The sequence below is a fragment of the Physeter macrocephalus genome, chromosome 11 (assembly GCF_002837175.3).
Source record: "Physeter macrocephalus isolate SW-GA chromosome 11, ASM283717v5, whole genome shotgun sequence".
NCBI classification, from domain to species: domain Eukaryota; kingdom Metazoa; phylum Chordata; class Mammalia; order Artiodactyla; family Physeteridae; genus Physeter; species Physeter macrocephalus.
Window position 1 is genome coordinate 86,892,975 of NC_041224.1, and position 26,231 is coordinate 86,919,205.

Here is a 26,231-nt window from a genome sequence, read left to right on the forward strand (position 1 = left end):
GCAGAGGGCCCAGGCAATGCTGGGCCTGGGCTGCTCTGTCGGGCATGTCGGCATCTCTCCTAAGAGCCGGGGGAAGCCTGGAGGGTCTGGAGCAGAGAACGGGACACGAGCAAATTTCCATTGCAAAGTATGACTCTGATCCTTAGACTGCAGTGTAGAAAACACAGCAAGAGGGCCAGGCCCAGAGGGTCGTGGGATGTCTGCTTAGAAAGCTGAGGTGGGAGCCCTGGAGAGAGTGGAGAGGGCAGTGTACAAAGACAGGGGGCAGGGGGCGACTTCAGGGGCTATGTAGGACGTGACACGGACAGGACCAGGGCTGTGTCAGAGCAGGCAGGGGTGGATGGCGGGGACTGGAGAAGGAGAGGTAGGTGCCAAGGATGGATGACTCCTGTATCTCCAGTGTATGGGACATTCACTGTGACACAAATGATGGGGGTTTGCCCCTGAGTACAGTTTGGGGCATGATGGCCAAGGCATCTAAGGGAACTGCTGCTTTCTCACCTGTCTCAGCCACCTCTTTGAACCTGGGCCAAGCTCCCCTCTATGACCTCAGGTAGAATCTGGAAGTGGGGTTTCTGCCAGGGTGTGCTACGCTGTTTCTGGGAGTTGTATACTTGGAGAGACAGAGGAAGAGAGAGCAGTGGGGGCTGAGATTAAAGGGCCACAAAAGACCCCATTAACCTGCAGCCAAGTGTCCGCCTGAGGCAGGATAAGCAGCTTATGAACTGATAAGAGGAAAGTATGCAGCTGTTAGCTTGGGGAGCTTTTGTCACTGATTTGTGAGCAAACAGGAGGCTCTCAGATGATGGAGGGAAGGAAAGGACCATCTGTCAAGGGGTCTCTGCAGTTCTCTGGGATGGGGACCCTCCAAAGCTCTCAGCAGCCCTGGAGCCTCTTCTATTCTGACTTTCCAAAGCAAAATCGTGGCTTAGAGAATGCAGCCTTGGAGTCAGACAGACCCAATGACCCTATCAGGGTTCTCAAAATTCCATTTTTTTCATCTGTAAAACTCAGGATGATAATATTGATCTCACAGCATTCCTGATTGTCAAAATAATGGCAAGAATTATATAATTAGCTATTTGGTTAAGCAGTTACTATGATTTGGGTACTGGGTTCTAGGTTATGGGTTCTGTTTTATATATATATTACCTCAGTTCACCCAGTGAATAAGCCAAGCCTTCAAGATTTTATGTAATGAACCAACAGCTCAAGGCAAACTAGGCTCTCTCAAGACAGTAGCTATTGTGGATAACCAACAATGACCTACTGTATAGCACAGCGAACTCTGCTCAATATTATGGAACAACCTAAATGGGAAAAGAATTTGAAAAAGAATAGATACATGTATATGTATAACTGAATCACTTTGCTGTGCACCTGAAACTAACACAACATAGTTAATCAACTATACGCCAATATAAAATAGCAAGTTTAAAAAAAGATGGTAGTTATTGGTATTTTTATTAGAATAACCTCAGAGGGTACTGGCCCACCCATATTGCTGACTGGCAAAGCCATCAGGCTGAACCACCAGCCTCAGAGACTGACCCTAGCCGAAGGGATTTTGCTTCCCCTTGAGTCAGGGAAGTGGTGGAGCCTCAGGCAGGCTGGGGTAGGGAGATGGGAGGAGGAAAGCAATGGCCCAGATGGCAAAAGGCCATCTGCTGGCCAGCACCACTGTTCCCTCTTGTTCAGCCCTGCTGCAGACTGGTTGGGTACCAGCCTATCTCCATGGGCTCCGAGCAAGGTGAATGTTTAGCATTAGCCATCTGGAAACTTGCACTGAGGGAGGGCCACAAGAAAGTCTCCTGATGGACTTCCCTGGTGGTGCAGTGGTTAAGAATCCGCCTGCGAACACAGGCGACACGGGTTTGAACCCTGGTCCAGGAAGATCCCACATGCCGCGGAACAACTAAGCCCGTGCGCCACAACTACTGAGCCTGTGCTCTAGAGCCTGCAAGCCACAACTACTGAGCCCGTGAGCCACAACTACTGAAGCCCATGCGCCTAAAGCCCATGCCCCGCAACAAGGGAAGCCACCGCAATGAGAAGCCCACACACCACAATGAAAGAGTAGTAGCCCCTGCTCTCCGCAACTAGAGAAAGCCGACCCGCAGCAAAGAAGACCCACTCAGCCAAAAATAAATAAATAAAATAAATTAATTTTTTTAAAAAAGTCTCCTGATGCCCACAGAACCTGGCAGATCCCAAGACTTCTCAGGACCCGACTCTACTGAGGCATCTGTGAGGTGCAGAGTGATCCCAGGACTTGTACTACCACGAAGTACAGAGCTGTCACTATTCCTCCTTAGCTTGAAAACTTAGAAGGATTTGGGGACATCTGAAGCCCTGAGAACAAATTTTGAAAACATTCTTTCCCAAGGCCTAGAGAGAAATAGGACTGTAGCGTTATAACTTTCCTCCTCAGCTTTGCAGACCTGCCATCACTGATCATGTGTCCTTGGGCTAATCACTTTCTTTCAATTCTTATTCTTCCTTATTCTTTCAATTGCCTTGCCAGGATAATACCGATAATAGCTACTGTGCAGCATTGTCTTAAGGTTTAGCATGTGTCTGAAAAAGTGTTTGGCATATAATAAGCACTCTATTAATGGTCCCTATTTATAATATGACCTGCTTCTTCACATATAAAGAGTTCTTGGCAGGCTCCTCCATCTTCTGATTAATTTTTCAGGATACTAGGTCAGTCTACACCAGTGATCTGAAGCTATGGCCCACAGGCCAAATCCAGTCTGTTACCTATTTTTGTAAATAAAGTTTTATTGTAACACAGTCAGACCAATCTATTTACAAAGTGTCTATAACAGCTGACATGAGTGATTACAGCAGAAACCATATGGCCAGCAAGGCCTAAAATACTTACTATCCATCTTCTTAATGAAAAAGTTTGCCAATTTCGAATTACACTGAAGTTTCTCAAACATTAATGAGCATCACAATCACCCCAGGTGTTTTTGAAGAATACCGATTCCCAGGGCCTACCACCAGAGCACTGGATTCAGGAGACGTGGCCCCGGAACATGCATTCTAATCAGCCCCCACCACCATCAATGATTCTGATGCAAGTGGCCCAAGGACACATTGGAAGGAACCCTGGTCTGTGCAATCAGCAATGCTAAGTGACACCAGAGCCCCAGTTGTCCCCTGAAGGGGCAGATGGAGCCTAGGTGGGGAGAAAGTCAGCACTCTGCATCTAGTAAGGAGGTGCATGCAGCCTGTGCCCCCTTTCCCCAGCAGCTGCCTGCTTTGTTTTAAAGTTCAATGCAGAAAACTTGGAAGACAAAGAAAGCAAAAGTCACAAAGGATGAAATAAAAAAAGCTTCCATAATCCAACTATCCAAGGATAATTACCATTTATATTCTGACCTATCAGTCTATATGGTCCCAGTATTATTCCCAGGTATATATATGAAAATATTTTCTCTTTATTTTACAACAAAAACAAATGGGCAACTGTTTGCAGTCCTTACTCACTGGAAAATACATTAATATTTCGATAAACTGAAAGCATTTCCTCTAAGATCAGGAATAAGACAAGGATGTCCACTCTTACCACTATTATTCAACATAGTTTTGGAAGTCCCAGCCATGGCAGAGAAGAAAAAGAAATAAAAGGAATCCAAATCGGAAAAGAAGAAGTAAAACTGTCACTGTTTGCAGATGACATGATACAATCCCATTCACCATTACAACAAAAAGAATAAAATACCTAGGAATAAACCTACCTAAGGAGGCAAAAGACCTGTACTCAGAAAACTATAAGACACTGATGAAAGAAACCAAAGATGACACAAACAGATGGAGAGATATACCATGTTCCTGGATTGAAAGAATCAATACTGTGAAAATGACTATGCTACCCAAAGCAATCTAAAGAGTCAATGCAATCCCTATCAAATTACCAACGGCATTTTTCACAGAATTAGAACAAAAAATTTTACAATTTGTATGGAAGCACAAAAGACCCTGAATAGCCAAAGCAATCTTGAGAAAGAAAAACGGAGCTGGAGGAATCAGGCTCCCTGACTTCAGACTATACTACAAAGCTATAGTCATCAAGATAGTATGGTACTGGCACAAAAACAGAAATATAGATCAATGGAACAGGATAGAAAGCCCAGAGATAAACCCACGCACCTACGGTCACCTAATCTGTGACAAAGGAGGCAAGAATATACAATTGAGAAAAGACAGTCTCTTCAACAAGTGGTGCTGGGAAAACTGGACAGCTACATGTAAAAGAATGAAATTAGAACACTCCCTAACACCATACACAAAAATAAACTCAAAATGGAGTAAAGACCTAAATACAAGACCAGACACTATAAAACTCCTAGAGGCAAACATAGGAAGAACACTCTTGGACATAAATCACAGCAAGATGTTTTCTGACCCACCTCCAAGGTAATAAAAATAAAAACAAAAATAAACAAATGGGACCTAGTTAAACTTAAAAGCTTTTGCACAGCAAAAAAAACCATAAACGAGACGAAAAGATAACCCTCAGAAAGGGAGAAAATATTTGCAAACAAAGCAACTGACAAGGGATTAATCTCCAAAATATACAAACAGCTCATGCAGCTCAATATCAAAAAAACATACAAGCCAGTCAAAAAGTGGGCAGAAGACCTATATAGCCATTTCTCCAAAGAAGACATACAGATGGCCAAGAGGCACATGAAAACATGCTTAACATCACTAATTATTAGAGAAATGCAGATCAAAACTACAATGAGGTATCACCTCACACCAGTCAGAATGGCCATCATGAAAAAAATCTACAAACAATAAATGCTGGAGAGAGTGTGGAGGAAAGGAAACCCTCCTACACTGTTGGTGGGAATGTAAATTGATACAGCCACTATGGAGAATACTATGGAGGTTCCTTAAAAAACTAAAAATAGAACTACCATGTGACCCAGCAATCCCACTACTGGGTGCATACCCTGAGAAAACCATGATTCAAAAAGACAAATGCACCCCAATGTTCATTGCAGCACTATTTATAATAGCCAGGACATGGAAGCTACCTAAGTGTTCATCAACAGATGACTGGATAAAGACGATGTGGCACATATATACAATGGAATATTACTCAGCCATAAAAAGGAACAAAATTGGGTCATTTGTAGAAACATGGATGCACCTGGAGTCTGTCATACAGAGTGAAGTAAGTCAGAAAGAGAAAAACAAATATCGTGTATTAATGCATATATGTGGAATCTAGAAAAATGGTAGAGGTGAACCTATTTGCAGGACAGGAATAAAGACACAGACATAGAGAACGAATGTGTGGACACGGTGGGGAGGGAAGAGGGGGTGGAATGAATTGGGAGATTGGGATTAACAATCCCATGTGTAAAATAGATAGCTAGTGGAAACCTGCTGTATAGCTCAGGGAGCTCAGCTCCATGCTCTGTGGTGATCTCGATGGGTGGGATGGTGGGGGGGTGGGGTGGGAGGGAGGGCCAAGAGGGAGGGGATATATGTATACGTATAGCTGATTCACTTCGTTGTACAGCAGAAACTAACACAACATTGTGAAGCAACTATACCCCAATTTAAAAATATGTATACATATGAACACTTTCACATGTCAATAAATATTGCTCTCAAACATCACTCTTGATATTCAACTGTTAAAAAAAGAATGCAGTAAATACATACATGTATGAAATCATCGCACTGTACACCTTAAACTTACACATTGTTGTGTGTCAAATATATCTCAATAAAGCTGGAAAAAAGAGAAAAAAAGAATGCAGTAGATCTCTATGAACTAATATGAAATAATCTCAAAGATAGTTACCAAAAATAATGTGGTCCAGAACAATGTGAATACAAGCTGGCATTTGTATAAAAGCAATGGGAAACATCTCTCCTTGTATAGCACTGACCATCTCGGCAAGGATACACAGAACCTCTAAATAGTTATTATCTCAGAAGCAGGAAATTAGGCAGATTGAGAGTAACTTTTACTCCTTTATCTTTTACGTTATTGGGCTTTCTTACTATTTGCATGTATCTCCTCACAGAAATATTAAAAATTTGCTTTTAAAAACTGTCATTTCTTTTTCTTTTCTTTTTTTTTTCACTTTTTGGCTGGGCGACATGTGGGATCTGGGTTCCCCGACCAGGGATGGAACCCACGCCCCCTGCATGGGAAGCGCAGGGTCTTAACTACCGGACTGCCAGGGAAGTCCCCCAAAATTGTCATTTTTAATGTCTTCACTGAAATTACATCATTTGTATGAACCACAGTGTGCTCAACTAACCATTTATTATATTTAAGCAATTCTTAGTTGATCGAGTTGACTGTGTAAGTCACAGTGGGATGAACGCCCGCACACATCAATATGGGCAGCCGTTGGTGATCACTACCTGAGGTTAAATTCTCAGAAGTGGAGTTTCTGGGATATGGGCTTCCTCTGATTTTAGCCTTTTAATAAAATTTGCCAAACCTCTTTCCAGAAAGGCAGGCTCTGTCCACACACTTAGCAACAGCAAACGTGAATGTCCATTTTCCCTTTTGCTCGGATGGCCCCTCATTTCTGACAGTGCTTCTCTTTAGAAGGCCTCCAGCTCCAAACACAGCCCAATCAGGCCGGCGTGTCCCCCAGACGCCCCCCACCTCCGGCCCCGCAAAGCAAGCCCCGGCAGTGGCTGGGACGATTGGAGCCATTTCCGCACATCATGGCCAATAACAGTACTCAAATCCTGCCTGCTTTTCTTAAAGTCTAAGCCAACAATGGGGGTGCCCCCTGGCACCCCTCCACTGGCCCAAGGCCAACCCACTGAACTCAACTGATTTGGAAGGATTCACTTGGAAAGGTAGTTCCTGGAACTACCTGGGCATCCTCCTAGGGGCTTCATGTCAGACCTGCTGGCAGACAGACCGACGTTGGCATTCTTCTCCCCCACCTGGGAACAAGTGTGCATCGCTGTTACAGCACAGAGGCCCCTCTGAACTCAAGATCCCCATCAGGTAGGGAGGCTCGGCATTTCCGGGACTGCTAAGGAAACCGTTCCAGTCTTTGGCCAACTATGCAGTTCTTATTCCACAGTCAACTGGGAGGGCAGGGCAGGTGTCCAATGTAAATACCACTGGAGCGGCAGGACTGAGGAGCACAAAATTCCAGCCACCAAGAGCAGTGCCTCTGAGGCTGGCAGGTGCCCTGGGCCACCGCTGACTTAACCCACTAGGCTTCCTCCACCAAACAACACGCCCTGATCCACTTCAGGGCCTGCCAGCCCAAGCTGCTTCCATTTCCTGTAGCTCCCAACATTACCTCCAAGATCAGCTATGGGAGGAAGAGGAAACGGGACGTGGAAGTTTCTAGAAGAGGAGAGGAATGCCTGCCCAGCCACACAAGGGACTCTGGGCTGGGAATGCTGCCCGCCCACTGACTGCTGGCCTCCCTGGGGCTCTGCCTCCAGCCCTTGTGTTGATGGACCTCACGCTTGTGCTAAGATCAACAGACGCAGCAGGCCTTACAAGTGCCCTTGTGTGGAAGGAGGTGGCAGTTCGGTATGAACCAAGGAAGCCACTGCAAAATTGCTTTAGGAAAGAGGCAAGGCTTATTTACCCAAAGAGGGTAGAACTAAAATTGCCTTAGAAGTCGTGGTTCTATTTTGTAATCGTATAGTCATATTATTCCAACTAGCAGAGTCAGCGGTTGAGGCCGGCTGATTTTGCTAATGATGCACAGGAAGAAATGGAACACAGAAATGTGACCTAAGTCCCCAGGTCACAGGCCTGAGGTTTTCACTTCGTCCTTTGTTCCCTGAACTGTGGGCCCCAGAGCAGCATCCTCTGGAAACCGGTTAGAAACACTGACTCTCAGCCCTTCTCCAGAATCTGCATTTTCATAAGATCCCCAGAATCCCCCAGGACTCAGTGCAGCGGTTCCTAAACTTTAGTGAGCATCAAAAATCTCCCCCACTTCACCCCAGGTCTGACCCAGTGGGTGTGGAGTGATCCCAGGTATCTACACATTTCACACGGTCCCAAGGTGACCAGATACACTGTTCTGCAGACTGCATCATGACCTGGGCAACTAATTAAATGTGCAGCTGCATCTTGGCCTTACACCGCTGGTTCTGAACCTTGGCTGCACAACTGAAATCACCCGAGGTGTTGAAAAAAGCATGCCCATGCCTGAGTTTCGCCTCTAGAATCGGATTTAATCAGTCTGGGGTGCTGCCTGGGCCGAGGGAGTCATACAATTTGACCAAGTGATTGGAATGTGCAGTGAAGATTGAGAACCATTGATTCAGAGTCACCGCATTTAAAACCTGGTTTTCTTACTCACGAGCCACATGACATGGGGCAATTTAACCACTCTGAGCAGCTTTATTGCCTTTACAATGGGGAGAACAGCCACTCATAAGGACTAAATATTATAAGGTATATTAGACCTTATATGCCTATATGTGCCTATATGTGTCTGGCACACAGTAGGTACTCAATAAATGCCCAATGCCCCCTATTCTCTTTCCTTGCTATGATTAGAAGTGAAAAATCAGCTGATACTCTTATCTTTACCCCAAATCCCAGCTCCTCTCTGAACAGGAAGCATAGAAATATCGGTTTCCCTCCTCACCATTCAGGAAAAAAATGAAGGCGCTAGGGCTTGAAACCATGTTGGAATGTGTATTCAGGGAGCAGAGCTGGCTTCATGGGCCTGACCCTGACTCCATGCTCAGAAGAGCCCCACGATTGGGGTATAAGTCTCTGCTGTAGCTGTCCTGCAATTCTAGTGCTTTTGGAAGATTTTTCACTGGGTCCCATAAATTAGGTAGCCGCGCCTGTCAGGAAGGAAGCTGGTTTGGAGACCAGTGCAAGGATGCCAGCAAATCCCTCTGGCTTGTGGCAGCAGAATTAATACAAGAGAAAAGAATAAAGGGGTGTGCACCAGAGTGACTTGGTGAATCTCTCTCTAAACTAAACATACGGGGGTATCAGGGAAGGGAGGAAGAGAGGGTGTCACTAACCCTCTAAGAGAAAGAGCCAGGAAGAGACCAACCGGAAGCTCTTCTCTTTCCTCTGGATGCTCTGGGGCCGGAGGCGGTGGCAGACACCACTGGTGGCTGAGCCCCAGCCGGATGCAGGCTCCCCTTTCTCCTCCTGCAGCACACTCCTTCCCCACCCCATCCAGCTCATCCCCCATGATGGATGCACAGCACAAAGGGCAATGGGGTGAGGAGGAGCTGGGGCCAGGGATTTGCAGCAGTTTGCTTGTTTGACGTAGTTTTCAGTGTGTGGTTTTTCTTCCCGAGTCCAAAATCGTGTTTCCCCATCAGCAGTTGCTTTGATCTCTGCTTTGCTACCTGTGGTTCCGAGGGCTGCTCTTTGGACATCCCAACGCCTCTGCAGAGTTCAGGGGAGAATGGGCTGTGTGAACCCAGGGCTCGGGCGCTGCAGCCATGCGGAAGCTTCTCAGTAACCAAAGCCCGTGGTCCTTCCTCCTCTGGGCAAGTGAAAGCCCCCAGGACCCACAGGAGAAGATACAGAGATGGAAAGAATGTGCCATAAGAAAACAGGAGATTCTGTTGGAGCTGTTTCTGCAACTTGACTGTGCAGGAGTGCAAACCACATCGGGCCAAGAACATTGCAAGAAAGTCAAGACCGGAAGCCGCTTCCCCTCTTAGTTTTCCATCCTGGTGCCAGGATACAGTCAGATTTCTGGGTCAGTGAGGAAGTGTGTCACCAGGACTTTGGATGAATAATAAAATACTAAAGTTTGTGAATTGTTTAAGAATAAAAATTAGTATGGATTCGATTTTATTCCTAGTTTTAAAAATCTCTTTTGCTAACTGCTATGCGGATTTATTTTTCTTAGGTGTGAAGCTACAGCAAGGGCCAGCATTTGTCCAAAAGCCTGGTTACACCAGCAGGAGTGTATAAGGCATGTGACTGGTAGTCTTCTGTCACATGTAAAGTGGGGGACGAGAGGCTGAGAACTTCTAACCTGAGGTATCAAAGGGCTGTTAACCCTGTGGGAACCTGTTGCAATGGCATGAATTAGTAAGATCTGTCCTGTTGCCCAAATCAAATGAATCAGAGGCAATGGCTTTGGCTATGGAGCCAGCATATTGGCCACCTTTGGCCCTGCTGTACAGGCGGCAGGGGCCTGCCAGGAACAGCCTGCAAGCAGGTAGCCACAGAGGAGAAACATTTTGTATCAGACTCTATTTCCAGGGATTTCTCTTCAAACAGAAGAGTCGGTGTTGGAGAACAGCTGGTTTCCTGGTGCCCTGAGAGAGAGGAACGGAGCAGGGCAGCCTTAACACAACCATCGGTGACAGTGCGGGGACTTCCAGGACCATTCACTGCACACCTGCAAAGATCCCACAAAGACAGAGCAGCAAAGGCACGCCAGAAAAACGCACACTGCCTTCCAGCTTTCTCAACCCTCTGGGCACCGCATTCTAGAACTCTGTCACCAAGCGGGGTGCGACTACATCTGCAACCAGAAATTTGAAATGAAGTCCAAAGCAGAAGAAGAGAACCAGAAGACTCCTGGCTTTGATTACTTTATGTCCTGCCTGTGGGTTGGCCACACACCTAACCTATTTTATTTAGACCTGAACGAATGCTAGGAGTGTTCCTTGGTCTTGGAGGGTCTCTCAAGGAGTCTGAAAAGAGGGAAAGGGCATGGAAACTTTTGTTAGGAGAATCCAAGGGCCTGAGGATAACAGCAGTCTCAAAATTATGTTCCAAGAGGCATCTTCCACCAGAAATCCCAAGCACAAAGTCACTGCCAAGGCCAGGGGTAACCTTCCTCACTTGTGTACCTCAATTCAGAGGAGGAAATAGAAAAGGAAGTCAAGAAAGAAAAACAAGCAAGAAGGAAAAATAGACTTATTTCAGGAAGTCAGGAAACCCAAGTCCTCCACTCAGTTTCACTTCTGCCTTGCTCTTGGCTTCTGACGCCCCATTAAATCAAGGCCAGATAAGTGTATTTCTCAGGGCAAAAAAAGCTGCCTTATCAGTGGCACTAATGGTGACCTCATCCAGGGTCAAGGTCACCTTTCAGTAGTCTCAGAATTCTCTATTTCTACCCCACACTCATTGTATCAATTCCCTGGCTCTGTGCTCACGGCTATAGATACAGGGACCCTCTATCCCAGCTGAAGAAGAAATGCCAGTTAGAGCATCAAATATTAGGAGGCCAGGATCCCAGCCCTACCTCCATCCAGCTGGAAGAAACCCTTCTCAGTCCAATGTTCCAAGGTTAGGAGAGTGGGCAGAAGTGACTCCTTCCCAAGTCTAATCATCCCTGTTAACCGAGCAGTTAAACCAGAGGGATAACAGGGCCATTCAATGCAGGCAGCCACCCCCAAGATCTTTTGGCAGGAGCCAATCAGTCCCTCCAAATCTGACTCTGACAATCCACTTGGAGAGAAGTTACCATCTGTTTATGGGAAAAAAAATGTTAATAACCCCCAATCATAATCAAATAGGCAACCACTTTAAGTACCTATTAGCTGATGCTAATTCACAGGGGAACAATCCTGGAGTGCCCATCCACAGGCCCATCAGAGGCACCAGCACACGTCCAACCATTAGGATGGAAGGCAAACAGATGAAGCACTTAAGGTATTACCGGAAGCCCAACGAGCCTTTCTAGACTCCTGTCCTTCCCAGTCTTCTGGCTTCTGCTGCCTTGCCACGCAGTCCCCAACATGTCCAGAAAGAGACAAAGGAAGTCCTCTAAGCCTGGGAAGCAAGACTCCTCCATCAGCTCCCACCTTTTCCCTAGGCCAGGTGTGTCCCAGCTTGAGAAAAGAGGATTAATAAGAGACATGTTTGAAAGCCCCTTTAAAGCAGGACAGCATTCAAAGATAATTAAAGTATTGGAAGAGCAGACCTGATTTATTCACAATCCGTCTTCAATTTCCCAGACCTTCCCAGGCTCTCTGCATACAGCATGCAGGTGGGAAAGCAGGCCAGCATTGCTCTAGCTAGCCGTGCATTTTGGCATGCCGTTTCATTTCTCTGGGTCTGCTTCCTTACCTGTACAATGGGGACATTAGCCTAATATGTCTAAGGTCTGTTTCAACTCTAATAAACCATTATTCTGTTTCCTCTGTGACAGTAAGAGGAAACCAAGAAGTATGAAGTTCACTCCCACCGTATCTCTGATCTAGACGTGTATAAAGATGCTTAAGAGGTAGTCAGACAAGAGACCAAATAATGTATGCCCTTTTTACAGACTGCAAAAACCCCACACATTTGCTTCTTTCTCCATTAAATAATAATGATAGTCACCTTATATGAAAACTATAGGACATGTTTAAGTATTTAAAGACACACTAGCATCTTCTACCTGGTTATCGTTCTAACAACCACGTGAAATAAAGATGGCAGATGCACTGTGGATGTTCATGGTGGGGCAGCCAAGACCAAGGAGTTAGGTCATTCTATCGATAGTTGCCATGAGAAGTGACTGAGAAGGCAAGGTAGAACATCCGTTCTAGAATCAACTCAGCTTAACCAGACTGAAAACCAGAGCAGGTCACCTCCTTTCTTGGGCTTCCTATGCCTCAGTTTCTCATCTCTAAATAAAGACACTGCAGGGCCCGGCTAGATCATTGTCATGATCTTTCGATGTCTAATTTTAAAATATTATATGAGGGGCTCCCCTGGTGGCGCAGTGGTTGAGAGTCCACCTGCCGATGCAGGGGACACGGGTTGGTGCCCCGGTCCGGGAAGATCCCACATGCCACGGAGCGGCTAGGCCCGTGAGCCATGGTTGCTGAGCCTGCGCGTCCGGAGCCTGCGCTCCGCAACGGGAAAGGCCACAGCAGTGAGAGGCCCGCGTATCACACACAAAAAAAAAAAAAAAAAAAAAAAAATTATATGAGGATGAGCATGGAATAAATTCTAAGCCATGTCACTTCCAGGCCCAGGATGCACCGGCACAATATAATTAGTTAAGATACTGACATATTTTGATATATTTCTGTCCCTCCCAGTAAACGACCCCTGCCCTGAACCTCCCGACCACCCACCACCCAACCACCCTGTGATCCAGCATGATTATGAGTTAACACCTGGCACAGCAGGGAGCCCCCGGGTGCCGGCTCCAGCAGGAGGGTAGTATGTGCTCTGACTGGTCAGTACCCACACCACACCAAATACTTCAGGAACATCCTGTCACTCTAAAGCATGGGGCTTTATCCACAGTCCAAAGAAAGCCCACTGGACACTCAGCGCCATTTTAGAACCTTTGTGATTATGAGAGAAGATGAGCTTGAATCCTAACCCCTCCACAGGGCAGAATCCTGACCTCTCCCCAGGCCGGAATTTCGATCAACAAGATAGCAGTTGATAACAGTAAAAAAGTGTCTGAGACAATGCATTTTCAGTTCATTTCTATAAACTCTGGTTAATACATTCAACTTCCATAAAATAGGTCCCCAGTGGAATTCCTATATGTACCAACATGGAGAGATCTCTAACACATGACAAGCAAATAAAGAAGATGCAGAAGGGTGCTTAGAGTATAAACACGTGTACAAATTAAAACATACACAAAGTATGTATTTACATCTTGTAAATGTATTCACATATGTAGACATATATATGTGTATGTATATATGTATATCTTTCTTCACATCCTGTACCTATCTGTGACCACTCTTGGGAGTGTTACAGTCTTTAATCATGCTGTTTAAAACTCTCGAAACACAAGCTCTCTCATCCACATAAAATTTATTAATAAGGACTATAAGAGACAAATATACTATTGATTGTTTTCTAGATGTCTAGGAATAAATGCAATTGTCATTTGGACAAAACAAACAAAACAAAACATATATATACATATACATAAGTAGAACTATAAAACTGAGCTGGTTACCAGACCTGGCCACTAGGATTGCCACAGAGTAGGGGCAGTTGCTAAGTTGGCAGTCTGCAGGGTATGGGGTCAGCTGGGAGAGAGCCATGGCAGGAAGGGCGGGTGTGCAGAGACAGCAGAGAAGGAGAGAAAGAGATACAGGGAGAGAGACAAAAACAAGTGGACTGATGGATGCACAGTGAACTCAAGCTAATGACTGCCTATGGAAATGGGAGCGGAAATGCGACCAGGGTGACAGTTAAAGCCATCTTAGTTTTATCAGTAATAGGAATAAAACATTAGATGCAACAGAAGACAAAAGAGTAAAGGCTGCTTATTCTAAGTGACAGGAATATGAGTGTTTGTTATACTAATGTCCATATTTTTCTATATATTTTTTTATTTCTCAGAAGGAAGTTCATGTTAATAAGTCCTCCTCATCCATACACTGTGTTCCAGGCCCTCAGATGTGGAGGGTGGGAATTATTTATGAGTTTCCCAGATCATCCCCGCTCTACCTCCACTGCCCAGACATCTCAGATTTCCAAATGAGCCCTAACTAGCCCATTACTGATTAACAAGCTGTGCTTGTTTTCTGAGTAAAACTAAAGTCATTCATTTCTAAGTTCAGAAACAATTTGTCAAAGACTGTGCAGTTTCAGGCATACTCAGCTGAGTGACTGTGGGTTTCTGCAACAAGTCACTCCTGGTCTAACAGGACAGATGATGTGTGAGCAAGATAATGACAGTGCCCTAGGATTAGGGTAGAAGAAAAGCATTTTTACTAAATATTGTGTGGGACAAAAGAGGGCATGATTAAGTCTTGGGAGGGCAGCCCTTCCTGGAAGGACAATGAAAGAAGCTTGGAAAGGCTTATACACAAAGAAAAGAAGAAAACTACAACCACAGGGACCCTTTTAAATGTCAATTACACACAGATCTCAACACTCAGAGCAATGCAATGAGGGAGGTAGTATCATTCCATCATTTTGAAGTTGCGGGAATAGAGGCTGTGAGAAGTTAAGTAACTTTGCTGGAAACAAAGAGCAATTAAGTGGTATCACAGATTTTTAACCCAGATTTGAAAATTCAAAGCTGAGGAAGGGGTGGCTCTGAAGAGACGGAGGTTCGCCCAAGTCAGATTTGGGGAACTTCTGGTACCTGCAACTTTGCTCTTTTTTCTGGACTGGGAGGCCCGCTGCTAATAAAAGATCAAGGGTGTATGCAGCCTGGGGCATTTGCTGTTTCATCTTAAGATGAGAACTAAATACAATCAGGCATAACAAAGATCAGAAAGATGCAGGCTTAATTCTAAACAGGGTCAGCCTTGGATACATCTCATCTTGCCTCTCACTCTAGCCAAACTTCTTCAGGTCGCCTGACTTTAAATTAAGGAATATTTCACTTCCAAACTTATGGACGTGTTCTTGTGGTCCAACCAGGGCCAATGAAGGCAGCTCAGCCCGGGAGAGGGGAGTGGGTGTTGGGAGAGGCTCCAAGGACAGCTGAGGGGAAAGCACCACCCTGGGTGCTGCCTAATCCATCCGACATGGGGACACGCTGTTCCAGAAAACAGATGACAATTAAGAGGAAAAATCTGCTCGTATGGTGGTGCCAGTCTTGTCGCATGGTCTCAGCTGGTGGTGTGCCTCTCGAGGGGGAGAGCAATAATGCCCCATTCTTCCCTTTGGTCAAGGCCCTGCTGTTTTCTTAGGTAGAGGGAAGAAGAGCTAGGAAAGTCCCTCCCATGGTAGGAAAATTTTGCACAAGTATTAGTGTCAGGTCCTCAAAGCCAGGAGCCCAAGGATGATGCTAAGACTGAAGGCTCAGAGCTTGCATGGTGGTCACTGATCTTCCAAACCTGTGAAGCCCTGTTTGGCCCGTGGGGTACTGGTAGATAAAACCTCTCCAGCCAAGGTGGCTGACCGTGGTCTCCTCTTGTTTAAGTCATCTGGCTTCAGGCCAAACTTCTAATATATAGAGAAGTTTCATAATTTGCCTTTACGCATATTTCTCTTGGTCAAAATATTTCATATGCTTCAAGAAAACCTGGTTTGCTCTTCTGGGCCTTGTTCAGCTTAACCAAGAGCAGAAAGAGGCAGGAGGCTTCTGGGAAGCCAGACAGTCCTCCCCCATGATTTCTGCCTTTCTAGTTCTCTATGGCTATCCCTTGCTATATATCAGTGTTCTAGACTTGTAGGGTGGTCACAGACTCTTTTGACAATATAATAGAAGCTATGGATTAGTTCCTTCCCAACCCCGCCCCCTGCCACCATGTACAAACAATTAAACATTTACATATAAGTTCAGGGGACCACTATCCCTGTGAATCTCATTCATGCCTTCCCCTTCAGTTCCTGAGCCCCCAGGTCAAGACCCCAACTACAGATACCAGTTCGTGTGCAGAAGTCATCGAAATTCATCTTTCTGGATCCCATAATCTCACCAGAAGACTCCAACCTGAATCCTAGCTCAGGAACCTGACGGCTTGTCAAACACTTCATGCTCCCTCCCCACCCATCTCCTATTAACATCAGCCATAAATGGAAACCCCAGCTGGGAGTATACCTTGAAATTCAAGTTTCTGTTTAAGCACTTGTATCCAGCCTCCCTTGCACCATTTGGTCAGATCCATCCTGGGACCAGGCAGATGGATGCTAATTCACCATGGTAACCCCTTTTGTGCCAGACCCCTTTTCCCAAGCCTTGGTGGAGAGCCATGTCTCACATCCCACCCCAGCTGCAGTGGGGTTGAGTACTCTGTGTCGTGGAAACTGGCCAGCAGATTTAGCAATCACGTTGCTCTTGGCATCCATTCTGGAACTCCGTGTAGAGCTACCATGCATGGGCAACCTTTCAATGCCACAGTCTACCATCCTACATTTAGTTCTGCTAAAACCTTCTCATCACAACTCCAAGGATGGGTGCAAACAAGAGAAAAACCAATTTACTCAAACAAAGAATCCTTTTACCCACCAAAAATAAAAAGAAATGTAAGTCCTCTTCATTTGCCCTCAAATCCAACTTCTTTCCCAAATCATCCTCATTGTACCAGCCCAGGGAAGCAATGTTGTTAGTCATTACAGAACAACCAGGTGGTCCACAGTTTGGTCCTCACACCAACACTGCCTTCAATCCATCATTACCAATAATAAACATGTAGATGAGAGTCTCCACCAGGGCCACTTAAGCCCACCACCCTGAAGCCCTCTCAGAGAGCAAAGAGATTAAAACAGCATCTTTTGATCAAAAGGAGCCATGTTTCCCCCATGAGACCCTCTCAAATGAAAATCCCACCTTACCCTTCATTCCAAATTTGGACCGTCGACCATACTTGTTGATCATGATAAAGAGAACCACCAACAGGACACAGGCAAAAGCAGCAAGTCCAACGGCTATGGATACCTATTGGGAGCCAAAAACAGACAGTCGAGCAGTTAGAGAAAACCCGAGTATGAAGTTACACGCATGCTCAGATGAGAACATCCTATTACAGTAGCAACTGTAGCCCTCCCAGAACTTCAGTGAACTTCAGAACTTCTCAGACTGAGTGAAGTCTTGAGAAGATGTAATTTATGAGACTCTAAGAATATCAAAAACTAAATTACCCAGATTGATTAGAGAAAGTTCCATGATTCAGTGTTCTGAGCCCTCTCATCTGGGGACCATCCTAAGAGATGCAGGAGGAAGCCCAGAGATGCTTCTGTCTGTTGTTCCACCGTGGTTTTAATTAGCAAGCAAATCCTGCATCTTCACATTGACATTCTTTGCATAATATTCTTATCCAGGAGATTCTAAAAAGACCCTTTTCCTTTTCTCCCCAGAGAAACCTCAGGCTCTGAGAGCTTGGGGTGGGGGCACCTCCCACCCAAGAAGATGCCCTGGGCAACTCTGACTTTTGTTAAAGGCTGTACAGTTAGCAGCCCCTTCAAATCAGGCCCAGCTGGCTCCTAATGGAGTGGGAAGTTTCAAACTGTTCTCCGCCCGAGCCCTAGGGCTTAAAGCAGATCCTCAAAGACTTCCTCAAACAATGAATTATTCTCATCAAACAAGGAAGGTTTTAACCACCTGAAAGGAGGTCATTCATCACGGCTTCTCTGTGCCACATATGCTAGAGTTCCAAATAAGGCAGTATTGGGAAAAGTTAGCTACTAAAACAGAAGCCTGAAAAACTACTGCATCAGTAAACACCTTCCTCTTGACCAAGAAGTGACTCACCCCAAAAGTGTCTTCCTCTGGTTTATGGGTCACAGTGATAGGAGGGGTGGGGCTCACTTCATAGACTGAAAACCAAACATAAATAGAGAAGAGTAGTTAGCTTCCTGGCCACGAGAGCCTCAGCCACGGTCCCTGCCTAACTCCCAAGCCCTGTTGAAAGTTCTTGCTGGAGAACATCCCCTTGAAGCCAGGCTCTGACTGCCTGGCCTCCCCAGGCTTTGCAGGGGTCCCCAGAGATCAGATCCCGGTGTGGCTGCCTGGTGGGTACTGATGACTCAAAGACAGACTCCATAGGTATAAAGAACCTTTGCTCTCGTCCCCCAATCCCCATCCCAGAGTAAATAATGTAACCTGGGCAATGTAGGCCATGATCTATTGGATAAATAAGAGGGAAAAAAATGGTTTGGGATCACAGCCAGGGTCTGGATTCGGCCAATTGCGTGGATGATGGTAGCTGTTGCTGACATTCAGCTCCTCTCTGCACCCCTTACCCTGTCCCAGGCTCTCCGTGCCCTTCCTCGTTCCCTCTTCACCCCTCAGTGAGATCCAGGAGGCCTGTGGCCCCATAAACAACCCACTATCCATTGCCCTACGGCAGATTTCAGAACACAATGGCAGCTTCAGTTGGCAGCAAGTTTATCTGACTAGGAAACATCTGCTCTTCCCAGCAAGGCCTGGATGGGAAGACGAGCATCCATTAGTCCTCCTTCTAGAATCACCTCCTTGTCCAGAGAGAGCCCCAGTTCAAAATTCTCTGGAGGGACATCCTGTGAGATGACAAGTCCTCAAAGACCGAGGACAAACAAAGGAATCCAGGTTATATTTACATCTGTGCCAAACAACAAGGGGCGTTCTAAACAGGACTGTCTACTGTCTCAGGCCGAACAGGGAGCAGAAATGACCTCAGCTGCTGCCCCTGTTCCTCTCCCACAGGGGACAAAAGGAAAAGGAATAAATATGTTTCCCCACAGACCATGAGCGAAACACCAAATCCTTTGGGGATTGTCTAGTCCTGGCCCCGAGTCACTTACAGACTGAGCCTCAATAATCTCATTTGAGGAAAGGCGAACCTATCAGGAGACCTTGTCAATCACAGCTCCACACGAGGTAGGTCCTGGCTCTCAAAGCAGGTGACAAACACTAACATGTCTATAGGCTCCACATTCTCTCTGCAAGAACAACTGAGATGCTCAACAGGGGTCCACTGGGGCACGTGAACCCCACATCCTTCCTGACACCACCTCTGTCCGTCTGGGTGGGAAGACCCACAACAAGGTCAGACCCTAGAAAACTGCGGGGAAACTGAGGCAGCAAGTGACTGTCCAAGAGGAGTGGGCTTGGAACTGCTCAAGTATTTCTGCTCTCCTTTCACAGTTCACTCAGATGCTCTCAGCGGCCATGAGTCTGAGGATGCTGGTAGAATACGAAAGAGGGCTATTTGGACTCAGCAGTTACCAAAAGTATCAGAATAAATCACTTTCAAAGCAAAAGGTAAAAGAGACTTACAAGAGACAAAGTTATCCGTGCTCTCTGCAAAAAAGACAAAGAGATCATTAACAAACGTAATAAAAAACCAGAACAGTCGCACTCTGTCTTTTCTCATAGCTATGGTCTCTCCCACTCACCATGATCCTGTTGCCCTGGCAACTGAAAACTAAAATCCTTGGCTTGTCACCCCTCCCCCACACTCTTTAGAAGGTGGTCTTCCAAATGGAGAAGGAATAAGAGCTAAAACTCCTGGTTTCAAGGGAGGTGGCCTGGTCCACCTGGAGACTAGAAACCATACTATGAGATGAGGAACTACATCCAGACTCACCACCTCACCCTCATTCCTCCCACCCCCAGGTGCCCAGAATGTTGGGAACGTTGGTGGTACATTAGCACCAAGAAGAAAGGCTGCCAGGATGGGCTTCCATGGATCTTCCTGGAAAATGCCAGCTATGATCTCAAGACACAATTCCTCAGATCAATATGTAGAGTTTATTCTAGTAGGTCATTGAGACGTTCTTGGGAATCCCTCTAGAATCTGTCCACTCCCCAGATGAAAATGTGTTATTTGGTCTTTGGCCTTTAGCAATGGCTCACCTAATAATGAAAGCCAATCATTGTTGGGCATTGGTTATGAGCCAGGGGCTGTGCAAAATGCTTTATGTAATACATCAATCCTTATAACCACCCTAGGAGGTGGGTAGCATTATCCCCTTTCAACAGAAAAGGAAACAGACTTATAGAAATTAAGTAACTAATTGAATGTCACTCATCTAAGAAGGGATAGAGCTGGAGTCTGGGCTCAGAACCACTCTATCAGAGATTCTCAAACTTTAGTATGCCACAGAACCATCTAGGAGGTGATCACTATCATTCTCCAGTAAAAAGAATGAGGGCTCCTTGGAGAAACACATTAATTCCAGGGCTGGGGCAGAGAAAGTACAAGATGTGCTTGGAACATCTTGCAGTACTGGAAAGTAAGAAGGCGCTTAAGAATTAATGGGGGCGTGAAGAAGGGACACAGGAGCCAGTATGAAGGGGCCTCCAATGGCCAAACTGGGGATGATTTGAGCAACAAAATATGACAATATAATGACAGTCATAGATTGTTATGAGCTGAATTATATCTGCCCAAAATTCATATGTTGAAGTCCTAACCCCCAGTACCTTAGACTATGACTGTATTTAGAGATAGGGTCTTTAAGAGGTAATTAAGTTAAATAAAGTCATTAGGGTGGGAACTAATCCAATTTGACTGGTGTCCTTATAAGAGGACACTAACACATAGACATACCCGGAGGGTAGACTAAGTGAGGACACAGAGAGAAGACAACAATCTGTAAGCCAAGCAGAGAGGCCTCAGAAGGAACCAACCCTGCTGACACCTTGATCTCAGACTTCCAGCCTCCAGAACTGTGAGAAAATAAATTTCTATTGTTGAGGCCACTCAGTCTCTGACACTTTCTTACAGCAGCCCTAGCAAGGTAATACATGGATTATAATTCATAGAACAAAATAAATACCATGAGTCCATACTGATATAAAGAAGTAATTTAATCAACAAATGAGGAAGGGCTTCCCTGGTGGCGCAGTGGTTGCGCGTCCGCCTGCCGATGCAGGGGAACCGGGTTCGCGCCCTGGTCTGGGGGGATCCCGCGTGCCGCGGAGCGGCTGGGCCTGTGGGCCATGGCCGCTGGGCCTGCGCGTCCGGAGCCTGTGCTCCGCGACGGGAGAGGCCGCGGCAGGGGGAGGCCCGCATACCACAAAAAAAAAAAAAAAAAAAAAAAACAAATGAGGAAGAAAGCTTTTCCTTACAATAAAATCCAATTAATAAATGTAGAGGAAAAGGATAGAAATAGAAAAATCACCATTGACAAATGGCACACTGTTATTTGTTTCAGGCAAGAATCATCAATGAATGCTAAAACTAATGTGTGAAAGAATGATAAGAAACAAGATATTTACAAAGCTTCAAAATATTATGCTTATTAATTACAGAGGAGAAAAAAATAGTCACTCTGCAGTGAAGAAACCTAGCAGACACCATCCTGACCAAGTGATAAAGTTAACATCACTGGTAATAAAATGTACAGACGTCGTGTACCCGACACAACGCACTGAACAGGCACAGCATCACTTCTGCAGTGTTCCTGCCAAAAATGCCTAACTGGCATTCAACTGTGAGAAAACGTCAGGCAAACCCAAATTGTGGGACAGTCTACAAAATAACTAGTGAGGATCCTTCAGAAGTGCACAGATCCTGAAAGACAAAGAAAGCCTGAAGAACTGCCCCAGATTTAAAGAGAATAAGGTAACATGGCAGCTAAATACAATGTATCAATATCATCCTGGATTGGATCTCAGAGAAGAAAAGGACAGCAGTGGGACAACTAAGATTTAGATAAAGTCTGTAGATTAGGTAATAGGGTTGTATCAACTTTACTCTCCTGGTTTTGATCACTGCCCTGTAGTTATGTAACATAGTAACACTGGGGGAAGCTGGGTGAACAGTATAAGGAAGCTTTTCTGGTACTATTTTGTAACTTTTCTGGTAAATCTCAAACTATTTCCAAATGAAAAGTTAAAAATCTTTTAAAAATTTTTAAAGAAATATGGATTATTGGTCCTCACCCCAGAGTTTCTGACTCAGGAGGTCTGGGGGAGGTCTTGAGAATTTTGCATTTCGAACAAGTTTTCAGATGATGGGGATGCTGCTGGTCCCTTTGAGAACCACTGCATTTTACTCCACCTCCTCCTGGCACAAGCCTACCACACCCTGAAAAATAAGAACAACTTATTCGTTCATTCATTCACCGTGGGTCTTCCATTTACCAGGCCCCTGGCTAGGCTTTCACAGTCAGTGTAGTCATAGCTCTATCAAGTATGCGCCAGCAAATATTCTTCCCTAACTACCCGTGGGGAAAATTGATGCTTTTTGTGAAGCGGTCCCTTAGAGAAAGTCTTATTCACAGTAAATTCACTGTTAATAGCTTGCTTGCTCATCATCCACTTTGTGTTGTTTTCTGGGAGAGCAATACAGCTTTCTCCAGATTCCTGAGTGTGCCCTTCAGGCCCCCCACCCCCTTCTAAACTTCAGGTGACCAAATGGTTGATTTGGGAGGAGGATGGAGGCAAGGGGGCCCTAGCCTTGGCTTCAGAGCCTGAGAAAAGACAGGTGCCAGATGAATTCCTAGTTAACACCAATTTGCATATTTCTCATAAGGCTCTCATTTATTAGAGAATACGCTCATGTCACCAAATGTTTTGGCCGAATCTGTAAACCCTGTAATCTCTCAATCAGCCTATGATTGCTTATCTCCTTTGCAAGAGCCTGGAAACATTTACACACCCAGGAAGCACACAAGCCTTGGAACAGCCAGACCTCCTGGGTTCTCTCTAACCTGTGGGAGGACTCAGAACTTCACCCTGGAAAAGGATGGTACCCAAGAGTGGTCCTCACCTCAGCCCGCACCAGCAGGCTGGGAGGACAACCGGACCAGTGTGCCAAGGCAGCATCTGAATCCGAACAGGAACTGGGCGTGAAAGCAAAAGGCACGTGTCTCCTCCAGATCCCAAACGCCTCAAGAGAAACCAGGTGGGAAAAGCCAGTGGGATCCAGAGAATGGAGAAGAGAGGCAGCAGCTTGCGTCCAGATAGAGAGAGATGCACAGAGACGTGATAACGAGAAGAGATGCCCTGGCTTCAGGTGTGAGGAGGGAGAAGGGAGCTGCGCCAGGCGTCCACATGCTCTGCCCACCCAGCACAGAAGGCCACATGCTGCGACCGCCTCCTTTCCCCCGGCACTGGAAGGTTGGGATCACATTCTAGTCTCAACAAGTTTTTTGAGGAAAGAAACCAGCCTTGATGCGGCTATGGGAACTGGGGCAATGGTGTCCCCCATGGTTTGTACCCAGGGCCCTGACGGAATTCTGGTTTCTGCTGTCACAAGATCATGATGAAGAGACTTCCCAGTCAGGTAAAAAGAAATGAGAATTCAAGAGTTATGGCAGCTCACTTATTCCTAAACGTTTTGTCAAGTGTTCTCAGATATTTGTTGCACGTGTGCAGGCAAACACACACTCACTCACACACACACACACACACACACACACACACACACACACACACACACACACCCCTTGGCAACATTCCTCCTTCTATCACATCATCATCTAAGGATCCCCAACTGGTGACATTCCAGGTACCACCTCGACCCTAACATGATCCCCAGCCTCCCCTGACACTCAGATTCCTGACCCCTCATGGTCCCCACTCTTAAGCCCAGATCCCTGGAACACCAAAGAGAATTCCATGCTCCTAGAACAAATCTCCCTTTCCAGGGACTGGTTCCTACACTAAGGCTGAACTCCAGGCTGGACATTCTAGTGCTTCTTTGGAAATGCAGAAGGAAACACCAACATTTGTATAGCATGTGAAGTTTACAAAAAGCTTTTCCAGAACATTTTCATTTCAATGTCCTGCTCTGAAAAAATCCTTCTGATGGAGGCCTCTGCATCTGCAGATGGCTCCCATGAATATATTCAATGCAATCAAAGCTATCCCGTGGGTCTCCAGCCCATGAACAGTCAGGAAAGGAGACCCTCACCTTCAGATCTCTGTTTTTCCCCCAAAACAAATCCCTTTTCAGTTGCCCTTGGGTGTTTTTTTTTTAATATATAATAATAAAAACAAACAGTAATTCTGTGCTTACTCTGTGCCAAGCACTGTGGGAAATATTTTAGGTGGATTAATCCACTATGTGTGAATTAATCTTCACTACAATCTTTGAGGCAGAAGCAGGGGATTGGGTAATTTACCTGAGATCACAGAGCTGATAAGCAATTGAATGAGAATCTGAATCTTGGCATTGTGACTCCATAACCACTACCCTAGTAAACTACCTGAAGGCTGTCTGTTAGAACTTACCAGCTTGATTAGAGAGTGACGACCAGATCTAGAACTCCTAAACTCAACTCCTAAACTCTCCACCTAGAATCCTAGTCGTAGCCAACAACTATTGAACCTTCCCTCTGTCCAGACACAGAGATAAACACTGGGTGGACATCACTTCATTCATCCTCAGGGCAATTTAGGCAGGAGCTCTGGTTATCATTCCCATTTCACAGATGAAGAAACAGAGGCACCGAGCAGTGATCATCCTTCACCTCACGCGAACCATGTGCTAAGCCCCATTCTTGGAGCATAATACCTCCATCTGTCTGATTTCAGAACCCTTGCTCTTAATGTCTGTTTTGCTGCCTGGGAGCGAGAGGGGTACAGATGATAAATACAATGTCCCCACACCACAGCAAGAGAAGAGCAGTAGTCCACCGAGAGCTTTTGTATCCAGGCTCAGCAGGTGCGAGGTTTACTGTCCACTCCCCTGGATAATTTACTCTCCTGACGCCTAGATATTTTGTCTCTTGACATGACTGGCCCATCTTTTCCCTGTCACTGCCTTTCCATCATCCAGATTCCTTTACAAACAAGCAAACCTTCGCACAGGATGGCCCTGGCAGGGTGTAGATGGGTTTGAGGAACCCACTTCAGGTGAGTTGCTTCCCTTCAAGTTCCTCTGTAACTTCACCCTCCCTCTGGCCTCCTGGGTCCACCAAATGCCATAGCAGGAGATGGCAAACGAGGGAGCGTCTGAATTTTCGGGGGCGGAGGGCTTGTTAAAATACAGACTGCCAGGCCCCACCCACAGTTTCTGATTCAGTAGGTCTGGGTGGGGCTCCAGGATTTGAGTTCTAACACCTGCCCAGGTGATGCTGATGCTGCTGGTCTGGAGACCACTCTTTGAGAACCACTGGCCTGAGGAGAACTGACAAGGTGACAGGCGTATCCAGAGATGAAGAGGAGGGGCCGCGGTGTCTCTTGGGGACAGAGGAGGCGTCTGTACGGCTGGAAGGATGCAGAGAACTGCTTCCCTCCCAAGGGGAGGGAGGACAAAGGAAAAGCCGTGCCCCTGCTGCCCCATGGCCAGGACACCCTCTGCATGCAAAAGCCAGGGTGGCTCCCCCTCCCTCCCGAGCATTCCAGGGCTCCCTGCTCTCGCCAGGCCCCAGAAGCTTCCCTTAGGAAACAGAAGCATTACTTTGGCGAGGGCTTCACTTCTCACCCATCGGGGAGTGTCGACTCTCCTCTTTAAAAACAGATTCCATTCTCTAATCACCAGATGGGCACAAGCAGGGCAAAGGGCCACTCCAGCCCTTTATGCCAACAAAGCCTAGCCTGACTTTGGCCCCGAAAAGCAAAGTGTCTCTGCATCTAAAAGGTTGCTGCTTCTGCAGTGAGAGCCAGGACTCTTCCAGCTCCCGTGTGGCCCACAGTGGGAAGTGTCCTGAGGCCTCTTACTGGGCATACTGGGAATGATGTTGGAAATGTAGGACCATATGGGATGGCCAGGGTCTCAAACATCGGCACGTTCTCAGTCCTCTCCTGAGTGATGGCTCCACCATCCCCTGGCCCTCAGTGGCAAGAACGTAGCTTCCCAGGCGGCCTCATCTCTCCAGAGTTTCTCTCAAAGCCTCTAAAGTTTGAGTTTCCTTGCACTAAGATTAAAAAGGCCTTTGGGGGCTTTCCTGGTGGCGCAGTGGTTGGGAGTCCGCCTGCCGATGCAGGGGACACGGGTTCGTGCCCCGGTCCGGGAGG

General features: G+C 46.2%; 1 protein-coding gene across 4 annotated transcripts in view; it reads right to left on the reverse strand.

Annotated features, from left to right (window-relative positions):
• NTRK3 (neurotrophic receptor tyrosine kinase 3) overlaps nucleotides 1-26,231 on the reverse strand; it is a 296,832-nt gene that overhangs the window by 218,582 nt on the left and 52,019 nt on the right. For 3 of the 4 annotated variants that reach the window (XM_055088208.1, XM_055088207.1, XM_028495629.1), the window contains exons 8-10: nucleotides 19,596-19,619; nucleotides 18,090-18,154; nucleotides 17,174-17,276 (exon numbers count right to left, since the gene is read on the reverse strand). In XM_055088208.1, the coding sequence (XP_054944183.1) occupies nucleotides 17,174-17,276; nucleotides 18,090-18,154; nucleotides 19,596-19,619 (192 nt within the window). The remainder of the gene's footprint in view (nucleotides 1-17,173; nucleotides 17,277-18,089; nucleotides 18,155-19,595; nucleotides 19,620-26,231) is intronic. The other variant, XM_055088209.1, reaches the window with a different exon arrangement.